Source organism: Oncorhynchus gorbuscha, linkage group LG08, assembly GCF_021184085.1.
Source record: "Oncorhynchus gorbuscha isolate QuinsamMale2020 ecotype Even-year linkage group LG08, OgorEven_v1.0, whole genome shotgun sequence".
Lineage (NCBI taxonomy): Eukaryota > Metazoa > Chordata > Actinopteri > Salmoniformes > Salmonidae > Oncorhynchus > Oncorhynchus gorbuscha.
This window is the reverse complement of record NC_060180.1, coordinates 18359047-18371208: the sequence shown is the minus strand read 5'-3', so window position 1 is coordinate 18371208 and position 12162 is coordinate 18359047. Positions and strand designations below refer to the sequence as shown.

Below are 12162 nucleotides of genomic sequence, written 5' to 3'. Positions count from 1 at the left end.
AGGTGTGAGTGCATCTGCACGCACAGTGAGGCGAAGACTTTTGGAGGATGGCCTGGTGTCAAGAAGGGCAGCAAAGAAGCCACTTCTCTCCAGGAAAAACATCAGGGACAGACTGATATTCTGTAAAAGGTACCGGGATTGGACTGCTGGAGGACTGGGGTGAAGTCATTTTCTCTGATGTATCCCCTTTCTGATTGTTTGGGGCATCTGGGAAAAAAGCTTGTCCGGAGAAGACAAGGTGAGCGCTACCATCAGTCCTGTGTCATGCCAACAGTAAAGCATCCTGAGACCATTCATGTGTGGGGTTGCTTCTCAGCCAAGGGAGTGGGCTCACTCACAATTATGCCTACGGACACAGCCATGAATAAAGAATGGTACCAACACATCCTCAGAGAGCAACTTCTCCCAACCATCCAGGAACAGTTTGGTGACGAAAAATGCCTTTTCCAGCATGATGGAGTGGCTCGGGGAACAAAACATCGATATTTTGGTTCCATGGCCAGGAAACAAACCTTAATCCCATTGAGAACTTGTGGTCAATCCTCAAGAGGCAGGTAGACAAACAAAAGCACACAAATTCTGACAAACTCCAAGCATTGATTATGCAAAAATGGGCTGCCAGCAGTCAGAATGTGGCCCAGAAGTTAATTGACAGCATGCCAGGGCGGATTGCAGAGGTCTTGAAAAATAAAGGTCAACAATGCAAATATTGACTCTTTGCATCAACTTCATGTAATTGTCAATAAAAGCCTTTGACACTTATGAAATGCTTGTATTTATACTTCAGTATTCCATAGTAACGTCTGACAAAAATACTTAAGACACTGAAGCAGCAAACGTTGTGGAAATGAATATTTGTGTCATTCTTAACTTTTGGCCACGACTGTATTCTGTCAAGGAATAGAGGTATACTAAGGCAAAAGAAAACATGTGTGCAAATGATAACAGTGTAGAAAATGCTGAAATTTATTCAAATGATGGAAATGAATGCTGAAATTAAACAATTAACTATGTAAATAAGAAACTGCTAGTTGGGAATGCATGTCAGAAAAATTCTACAAATGCCTGAACAATTTTTAAAAATGTTGTGGTGAAAATAACCGACACTGATTGCATTTATTTGTTACAATTGAAACATTTTGAGTCGCAGTGGTCGAAGACACTGCATCTCAGTGCAAGAGGCATCACTACAGTCCCTGGTTCGATTCCAGGCTGTATCACATCCGGTCGTGATGTGATAGGGCGGAGCACAATTGGCCCAGCGACGTCCGGGTTTGGCCGGGGTAGGCCGTCATTGTAAAAATGATTTGCGTAGTTAAATAAAAGGTAAAAAAAAAAAAAAAAAAACTCTATGCATTAAGGAAATAAATGCCTGTCTCTAATAAGCACCTGTTGTGTTCAGTGATTTAAGCAAATAAATGTCTGGGCTATGTAATTGAAGTTTTACGGTGAGCTGGTTGAGCGTTACTGTGGATGTGTAGGCAGATGTGTAGGCAGACCTACACATTCATTTGGACACAGGAACTCGACAGGTGGTTTGTAAAGCCGTCGACCACTCCCTCCCTGTCTGAATGGGGTGTACCGCAGCCATTTCTTCACCACGTCTGCAAACTGATGATGTGTGGCCTCTTTGCCCACAGGGGTTCTTTTCAGAGCACCTAAAGTGACAGAAGTAGAGGTCAGTGCTGCATCCAAATTAACTTCCGAGGTTTACTTTCCAAATGTCTCTTTTTGTCTGTATGGAGACTGATCGGAATCCTTCTAATGAACCATCCATCCCTCCCAGTATGTGTAAGGTATGATAGTATGGACCTATAAAGTCTGCATTGTGGAGAATGAGCCAGAATCACGGAATCCAGAAACAAAAAAATGGAACAATATTTTTAAAAAATGTATTGAACAATCATGAATTTTCCTAAGATTATCACAAGACATTAATAAATAACAAATCAGTGATTGATATTTTCCTTCAACTTTCTGAAGAGGCAATGGCACAGAAATGCACGTCTGTGTGCGCGCATTTGTCTACCATTTTGTTCAGCCGTTAATGATGCTAATGTAATGACGACAGTCTTCTGGTGGATGGAAAGGCTTTACCTAAAACCTTCTCAATTAAATGTTAACAACAAAGTAGCCTATGCCTACCTGGCCTAATTATATCATGACTATTTGCAACAATCCAGTTGTCATTTGTTCTGCAAACTCTGCAATCACAAGCGCTACAGAAACATTGCTAACCAAACAGTCTCTTGCTGGTGCTCACTTGCATTAAAAGGGTCCAATTTTTAATATATATATATATATATATATAGTACCAGTCAAATTTGGCACACACCTACTATTTTCTACGTTGTAGAATAAGTGAAGGCATCAAAACTATGAAATCATATAGTAACCAAAAAAGTGTTAAATCAAAATATATTTTATATTCTTCAAAGTAGCCACCCCTTGCCTTGATGACAGCTTTGCACACTCTTGGAATTGTCTCAACCAGCTTCATGAGTTAGTCACCTGGAATGCATTTCAATTAACAGGTGTGCCTTGTTGAAAGTTAATTTGTGAAATTTCTTTGCATCTAAAAAAATATATATATATATGTTTTAATGTGACTTTGGGAGTGAAAAACATTTTTTTTTAAACTGAAAGCTGGAAAAACAAAACAGAGAAAAGTGAATGTTAAAACTAAATGGAATTAAGCAACAAAATATAAATATACACACTACCGTTCAAAAGTTTGGTGTCACTTAGAATGTCCTTTTTTGTCTATTAAAATAACATCAAATTGATCAGAAATAGACATTGTTAAAGTTTTAAATGACTATTGTAGTTGGAAACTGCAGCTTCATTAAATAGTACCCCACAAAACACCAGTCTCAACGTCAACAGTGAAAACGCGACTCTGGGATGCTGGCCTTCTAGGCAGAGTTGCAAAGAAAAAGCCATATCTCAGACTGGCCAATAAAAATAAAATATTATGATGGGCAAAAGAACAGACACTGGACAGAGGAACTCTGCCTAGAAGGCAAGCACCCCGGAGTCGCCTCTTCACTGTTGACAATGAGACTGGTGTTTTGCGGGTACTATTTAATGAAGCTGCCAGTTGAGGACTTGTGGACAAACTAGACACTAATATACTTGCTCAGTGCTCTTGCTCAGTTGTGCACCGGGGCCTCCCACTCCTCTTTATATTCTGGTTAGAGCCCGTTTGCTCTGTTCTGTGAAGGGAGTAGTGCAAAGCATTGTACGAGATCTTCAGTTTCCTGGCAATTTCTCACATGGAATAGCCTTCATTTCTCAGAACAAGAATAAACTGACGAGTTCCAGAAGAAAGTCTTGGTTTCTGGCCATTTTGAGTCTGTAATCAAAACCCCAAATGCTGATGCTCCAGAAACTCAACTAGTCTAAAGAAGGTTTTATTGCTTCTTTAAATCAGAACAACAGTTTTCAGTTGTGCTAATTGCAAAAGGGTTTTGTAAAGATCAATTAGCCTTTTAAAATGATAAACTTGGATTAGCGAACACAATGTGCCATTGGAACACAGGAGTGATGGTTGCTGATAATGGGCCTCCGTACGGAGGTCCTATGTAGATATTCCATTAAAAATCAGCCGTTTCCAGCTACAATAGTCATTTACAACATCAACAATGTCTACACTGTATTTCTGATCAATTGATGTTATTTTTAAATGGACAAAAAAAGGAGCTTTTCTTTAAAAACAAGGACATTTCTAAGTGACCCCAAACTTTTGAACGGTAGTGTACATATATCTTTTATAGAGTCTTACGGAAGAGAACCCCTTGGAGGCGGGTGTTTCTGAAGCTCCTTTTCTGGCCGCGGCCCACCCAGTTGAGCTCAGAGCCCACAGCGAAAGATAGCACAGCCTGCATGAGCCGTCGCACTGCATCATCCACTGTGGCCCCGCCCATCCGTGACAGGTGAGACACCTGTCATATATATATATATTAATATTAATAACACAATCACTTACCATAATGTAACAGTATAATACCACAGTGGGTAGTGTGCTTGTTGCCGGTTCAAGCCCTATCGGGTCACTCGGTCCACCTACCATTCTCTTCTGTGCTCCGGCATCCTCCAGGTGCCTCTCTGTGTCATCTAGCTGCTCCATGGTCCTCAGCGGGATGTCGATGTCTAGAGCCTCCACCTCCTCTTCTACCTCCGTAAAGCTCTGGCCCTGAACCCTGGCCTGCAGCTCCCTCAACACTGCCCACTGTCTCTGCTGCTCCTCCTTGATCTCCACCAGCAAGGAGATTATTTTACGCTGGGCAGCAGTCTCTGAGGAACAGTGGATAGGAACAGATTTGGGATGACGCCAGGGTCAAGGTAGGGGCCCCAAAAAGTTGTGTTGGTCAGTTAGTTTGTTGATTTGTCATATTGTGTCACATTTTAGAACAGTAACAGACCTGGTGTAGTTAGTCATTTCTCCCATCAATCTAAAACAAGAGTGTAAGCGTCATTGGCAACTGTAGCTAACTCTTCATTCAACTTTTCTTTTGTTGCTACGACTAGTTCCTGTAAAGATGCTGAGAAATGCTAGATGTGCAGCAGTTAATGCCAGGAACCTCTTTGCGCGGTTCAAAACATGGATTTATTATCTTTCAGAGTTATCTGGCGTTTGTAGAACCACCTGCAACTGGACATTTATAAGACTAATGTTTTCCAGAATCGAGAATTGAGAGTGTCGGCAACACCAGATTAGTTGAAAAATCGATGGTGAAGTTTTGTATAGGCAAACCTGTAACGTCCAGTACAAACAAACATATTTGGTTATATCACATTCTGGCGTACAAACTGTAGCAATTAAAACATTTAGCCTGAGATCGATTTGATTAATCCTGCGAATCTGATTGGTCACACAGGTGAATAATTAATGCAATTCTTCGTTTTTATCGCTGCTTGTTACTTCCAAGTAGGCTAGATACAAAACAAAGTGAAGAATTCGGTAATATTAGAAGTACATTTAATCAGGGTAAAACGTTACCTGCTGATGACGAGGTACCTGGCATCAACAACTTTTCCCCAACACCACCCGTGCTAAACGTCGCACTCAGGGACTCAACGTCAAAGTTGACATCAGGTCGTCTTGAAATATCATCTTTGGGCATATCCTCCGAGCGTCTCGAGACATGTTCCGCAAGATTGTTCATTTCGTCGGACACAGCTGAAAGTCTCTGCTGGAGTGTTTCTAGAGCTATGTCTGCCATATGTTTGTTGACCAAACCTTCCATACGTCGCTGCATCGCCCAGCTAGAAGTATCTCCATTATTATGCTCCATAAAATTCCTCAAACAGTCGACCTCCTCAACGTTTAGTTTAAACCAACAAAAACCTTTCTACAATGTCTTTCTATCGTTCAAGGTAAACGCAAATGTGGACTAGTGAGGGAAAAACGGAAGTGGTGATCAAACAGTCCACAGCCACAGCACGATATCACGTTGCAACAACGTCACAGTAATGTTGCGAGCACATTGAGGGAGCTCGATTCATCCTACCCCGGCGCCCGGGCAGCGGCTGAAAGTTGATTGCATTCGATTTGGAACCGGGCTTCCTCTCGGGCGTGAGCCAGGTCCCCCTTTCAGCCCGACGGCGTAGTCGGCTCAAAACAAAAGTAATGTAATTAAAATCGTGTAGCAATGAGTAAGATACTGTGTTTTCTCATGTTAAAGTGATTGCTTTAATGGCATTCCCAATTAAAACTAGTTTGAAAATTCAAACATATTTTATACAATACTTGTATGTTTCTGGACAATGCACCATGCTACCTTGTTGACAACATACCAAACTACGAAGATTACTGTCCAATTTGAGAAGGCCTGAAGACGTGCCGGGCCATAGCTTGGTGTACCCCGGGCCAGATTAATCGAGGCCCCACGTTGGGAAGGCCAGAATAACTGCATTTCCCAATAGCACCAACAAAACAATAATTTCCTACGGGTTGACTGCATATTTTGTAGCGTTCAAAACAACTGGGAACTTGAAAATCTCCGACTTCCGACTTCAATGCGTTCAAGACAACTGGGAACTCTGAATTTTTTTTTAGCTCCGATTGGGAAAAGTAGTTTTGAACGGTCATCCAACTCGGAATTCTAAGTCGTGGACTCGGGCCTCATCTTAAACATGTGAAATGGATATGTACAATTGAATAGTCATGGATGTGAGCTGATAAAAATTGTATTCAATGTTATCCCATTAACTGTTTTCATAAAACAGGGGACTACAAAACATGTAAAATTCCATAAGAATGACAATACGTTTTAACCTAATATCTTAATGAGAGCAGCAAACCATCACACATAGTCAGTCTTATTTAAGATGTATTTTTACCATGGGCCAGTTACTAGAATACTAAAATAAATATCATTGGCCTCAACAGTCCCAACATTGCATTTTATTACATTGTAATGGAAAGAATGGGACATGTTTATAGTCCTCATGATGAAAACAGTTAAAGGATAACATTGATTATCATTTTGATCTGCCCACATCAATGACTATTGAAATGTACAAATACATTTAACGTTTGAAGATTGATTAAATTATGTCAATAATTTATCATCTTTACATATCTGACACACCTGGTTCATTTGGATGTGTATTCAACATCACCACCAACACATCATTGAGCCTACTACAATTATATTTCATACAGGTATGGTCATGCTAAATTGATCCAATAAGACGCCATTGAGTTGTTTGGTGGCAATATTGGAAAAAGGTTTCTGTGTGGTTAATATGTATATACTGTGATGCCCTATATGTACAAATCTTTTTAAAATCCTGTTCTAGCTGTGTGTGAAATGTGGTGCCTCTATAACCAAAGTTACAATCCAAAAACATAGCTGCCCCAGGTTACATGGATCACCACTGACAACACTGCTACTCCTTACCGGGACCACCCATACGTAGAATGTATGCACACATGACTGTAAGTCGCTTTGGATAAAAGCGTCTGCTAAATGGCATATATTATTATTATTATTATTGCTCTCTCTTCGTCCGCCCACGTGTTCTCGCACACCCCGAGAGCTTCTGGTCAGCGGGGTGGTGGCACCGGGATCCTCATCTCTCCCAAGTGGTCATTCTCTCTTTCTCCCCTTACCCATCTGTCTATCGCCTCCTTTGAATTCCATGCTGTCACAGTTACCAGCCCTTTCAAGCTTAACATCCTTATCATTTATCGCCCTCCAGGTTCCCTCGGAGAGTTCATCAATGAGCTTGATGCCTTGATAAGCTCCTTTCCTGAGGACGGCTCACCTCTCACAGTGCTGGGCGACTTTAACCTCCCCACGTCTACCTTTGACTCATTCCTCTCTGCCTCCTTCTTTCCTCTCCTCTTTTGACCTCACCCTCTCACCTTCCCCCCTACTCACAAGGCAGGCAATACGCTCGACCTCATCTTTACTAGATGCTGTTCTTCCACTAACCTCATTGCAACTCCCCTCCAAGTCTCCGACCACTACCTTGTATCCTTTTCCCTCTCGCTCTCATCCAACACCTCCCACACTGCTCCTACTCGGATGGTATCGCACCGTCCCAACCTTCGCTCTCTCTCCCCCGCTACTCTCTCCTCTTCCATCCTATCATCTCTTCCCTCTGCTAAAACCTTCTCCAACCTATCTCCTGATTCTGCCTCCTCAACCCTCCTCTCCTCCCTTTCTGCATCCTTTGACTCTCTATGTCCCCTATCCTCCAGGCCGGCTCGGTCCTCCCCTCCCGCTCCGTGGCTCGACGACTCATTGCGAGCTCACAGAACAGGGCTCCGGGCAGCCGAGCGGAAATGGAGGAAAACTCGCCTCCCTGCGGACCTGGCATCCTTTCACTCCCTCCTCTCTACATTTTCCTCCTCTGTCTCTGCTGCTAAAGCCATTTTCTACCACTCTAAATTCCAAGCATCTGTCTCTAACCCTAGGAAGCTCTTTGCCACCTTCTCCTCCCTCCTGAATCCTCCTCCCCCTCCCCCCCCTCCTCCCTCTCTGCAGATGACTTCGTCAACCATTTTGAAAAGAAGGTCGATGACATCCGATCCTCGTTTGCTAAGTCAAACGGCACCGCTGGTTCTGCTCACACTGCCCTACCCTGTGCTCTGACCTCTTTCTCCCCTCTCTCTCCAGATGAAATCTCGCGTCTTGTGACGGCCGGCCGCCCAACAACCTGCCCGCTTGACCCTATCCCCTCCTCTCTTCTCCAGACCATTTCCGGAGACCTTCTCCCTTACCTCACCTCGCTCATCAACTCATCCCTGACCGCTGGCTACGTCCCTTCCGTCTTCAAGAGAGCGAGAGTTGCACCCCTTCTGAAAAAACCTACACTCGATCCCTCCGATGCCAACAACTACAGACCAGTATCCCTTCTTTCTTTTCTCTCCAAAACTCTTGAACGTGCCGTCCTTGGCCAGCTCTCCCGCTATCTCTCTCTGAATGACCTTCTTGATCCAAATCAGTCAGGTTTCAAGACTAGTCATTCAACTGAGACTGCTCTTCTCTGTATCACGGAGGCGCTCCGCACTGCTAAAGCTAACTCTCTCTCCTCTGCTCTCATCCTTCTAGACCTATCGGCTGCCTTCGATACTGTGAACCATCAGATCCTCCTCTCCACCCTCTCCGAGTTGGGCATCTCCGGCGCGGCCCACGCTTGGATTGCGTCCTACCTGACAGGTCGCTCCTACCAGGTGGCGTGGCGAGAATCTGTCTCCTCACCACGCGTTCTCACCACTGGTGTCCCCCAGGGCTCTGTTCTAGGCCCTCTCCTATTCTCGCTATACACCAATTCACTTGGCTCTGTCATAACCTCACATGGTCTCTCCTATCATTGCTATGCAGACGACACACAATTAATCTTCTCCTTTCCCCCTTCTGATGACCAGGTGGCGAATCGCATCTCTGCATGTCTGGCAGACATATCAGTGTGGATGACGGATCACCACCTCAAGCTGAACCTCGGCAAGACGGAGCTGCTCTTCCTCCCGGGGAAGGACTGCCCGTTCCATGATCTCGCCATCACGGTTGACAACTCCATTGTGTCCTCCTCCCAGAGCGCTAAGAACCTTGGCGTGATCCTGAACAACACCCTGTCGTTCTCAACTAACATCAAGGCGGTGGCCCGTTCCTGTAGGTTCATGCTCTACAACATCCGCAGAGTACGACCCTGCCTCACACTGGAAGCGGCGCAGGTCCTAATCCAGGCACTTGTCATCTCCCGTCTGGATTACTGCAACTCGCTGTTGGCTGTGCTCCCTGCCTGTGCCATTAAACCCCTACAACTCATCCAGAACGCAGCAGCCCGTCTGGTGACGTTCTCTCACGTCACCCCGCTCCTCCGCTCTCTCCTCTGGCTTCCAGTTGAAGCTCGCATCCGCTACAAGACCATGGTGCTTGCCTACGGAGCTGTGAGGGAAACGGCACCTCAGTACCTCCAGGCTCTGATCAGGCCCTACACCCAAACAAGGGCACTGCGTTCATCCACCTCTGGCCTGCTCGCCTCCCTACCACTGAGGAAGTACAGTTCCCGCTCAGCCCAGTCAAAACTGTTCGCTGCTCTGGCCCCCCAATGGTGGAACAAACTCCCTCACGACGCCAGGACAGCGGAGTCAATCACCACCTTCCGGAGACACCTGAAACCCCACCTCTTTAAGGAATACCTAGGATAGGATAAGTAATCCTTCTCCCCCCCTTTAAGATTTAGATGCACTATTGTAAAGTGACTGTTCTACTGGATGTCATAAGGTGAATGCACCAATTTGTAAGTCGCTCTGGATAAGAGCGTCTGCTAAATGACTTAAATGTTAAATGTAATGTTAGGGCTCTGTGCGGGTCAGTCAAGTTCTTCCACACTGATCTTGACAAACTATTTCTGTACTGACCTTGCTTTGTGCACGGTGGCATTGTCATGCTGAAACAGGAAAGGGCCTTCCCCCAAACTGTTGCCTCAATGTCATTGTATGCTGTAGCGTACAAGATTTCCCTTCACTGGAATTAAGAGGCCTGGCCCTGACCATGAAAAACAACCCCAGACCATTTTTCATCCTCCACCAAACGTTACAGTTGACACTGTGCATTCAGGCAGGTAGCATTCTCCTGGCATCCGCCAAACTCAGATTTGTCAGTCGAACTTTAGATGGTGAAGTGTGATTTATCACTCCAGAGAACGCGTTTCCACTGCTTCAGAGTCCAACAGTGGCAAACTTTACACCACTCCAGCTGACGCTTGGCATTGTGTATGGTGATCTTAGGCTTGTGTGCGGCTGCTTGGCCATGGAAACCCATTTAATGAAGCTCCCGACGAACAGTTCTTGTGCTGATGTTGCTTCTAGAGGCAGTTTGGACCTCGTTAGTGAGTGTTGCAACCGAGGACAGACGATTTATACACATTACGTGCTACAGAACTCGGTGTCCCGTTCTGTGAGTTTGTGGGGCCTACCATTACACGGCTGAGATGTTTCCACTCTACAATAACAGCACTTACAGTTGAACGTGGCAGCTCTAACAGGGTAGACATTTGCCGAACTGATTTGTTAGAAAGGTGGCATCCTATGACAGTGCCATGTTGAAAGTCACAGCTCTTCAGTAAGGCCATTCTACTGCCAATGTTTGGAGATTGCATGGCTGTGTGATCGATTTTACACACCTGTCAGCAATAGCTGTGGCTGAAATAGCCGAATCCACTAATTTGAGGAGTGTCCACATACTTTTGTATATATAGTGTACCAACATTCAATTGTCAATGGCACAATTTGTTATTTTTAAACAAAGTTGGTTATATTATATATCATTTGAAAGGTAATTTCCTGACCTTTCAGAACCACTTGTCAAACAGAGGTTAAATGTATCAGAGTTTCCTTTTTTATGTGAGTTATATACACTACTGGTTAAAAGTTTGGGGTCACTTAGAAATGTCCTTGTTTTTGAAAGAACATTTTATTTTTGTTAATTTAAATGGCATCAAATTGATCAGAAATACAGTGTAGACATTGTTAATGTTGTAAATTGTAGCTATTGTAGCTGGAAACGGCAAATTTTTTATGGAATATCTACATAGGCGTATGGAGGCCCATTATCAGCAAACACCACTCCTGGGTTCCAATGGCACGTTGTGATAACTAATCCAAGTTTATAATTTTAAAAGGCTAATTGATCATTAGAAATCCCTTTTGCAATTATGTTAGCACAGCTTAAAACCGTTGTGCTGATTTAAAGAAGCAATAAAACTGGCCTTCTTTAGACAAGTTGAGTATCTGGAGCTTCAGCATTTGTGGGTTCGGTTACAGGCTAAAAATGTCCAGAAACAAATAACTTTCTTCTGAAACTCGTCAGTCTATTCTTGTTCTGAGAAATGAAGGCTATTCCATGCGAGAAATTGCCCAGAAACTGAAGATCTCGTACAACGCGGTGTACTACACCCTAACCAGAATAGAAAGAGGAGTGGGAGGCTCCAGTGCACAACTGAGCAAGAGGACAAGTACATTAGTGTCTAGTTTGAGAAACAGACGCCTCACAAGTCCTCAACTGGCAGCTTCATTAAATAGTACCCGCAAAACACCAGTCTCAACGCCAACAGTGAAGAGGATACTTCAGGATGCTGGCCTTTTAGGCAGAGTTGCAAAGAAAAAGCAATATCTCAGACTGGCCAATAAGAAGAAAGATTAAGATGGGCAAAAGAACACAGACACTGGACAGAGGAAGATCGGAAGAAAGTGTTATGGACAGACACATCTAAGTTTGAGGTGTTCGGATCACAAAGAAGTACATTCGTGAGATGCAGAAAAAATGAAAAGATGCTGGAGGAGTGGTTGACGCCATCTGTCAAGCATGTTGGAGGCAATGTGATGGTCTTGGGGTGTTTTGGTGGTGGTAAAGTGGGAGATATTTACAGGGTAAAATGGATCTTGAAGAAGGAAGGAAATGACTCCATTTTGCAATGACATGCCATACCCTGTGGATGGCGCTTAATTGGAGCCAATTTCCTCCTTCAACAGGACAATGACCCAAAGCACAGCTCCAAACTATGCAATAAATATTTAGGGAAGAAGCAGTCAGCTGGTATTCTGTCTATAATGCAGTGGCCAGCAGTCACCGGATCTCACACCTATTGAGCTGTTGTGGGAGCAGCTTGACCGTATGGTACGTAAGAAGTACCCATCAAGCC

At 44.1% G+C, this 12162-nt stretch overlaps 1 protein-coding gene across 1 annotated transcript; it reads right to left on the bottom strand.

The window, feature by feature from the left end:
- Positions 1-942: 942 nt before the first annotated feature.
- On the bottom strand, positions 943-5557 carry si:dkey-187a12.4. Its single transcript, XM_046357871.1, has 4 exons — positions 5003-5557; positions 4070-4296; positions 3785-3944; positions 943-1658 (listed from the first exon to the last, which is right to left on the bottom strand). The coding sequence occupies exons 1-4, from the start codon at positions 5295-5297 to the stop codon at positions 1465-1467; spliced, it is 876 nt and encodes a 291-aa protein (XP_046213827.1). The 5' UTR covers positions 5298-5557; the 3' UTR covers positions 943-1464.
- Positions 5558-12162: the final 6605 nt, after the last annotated feature.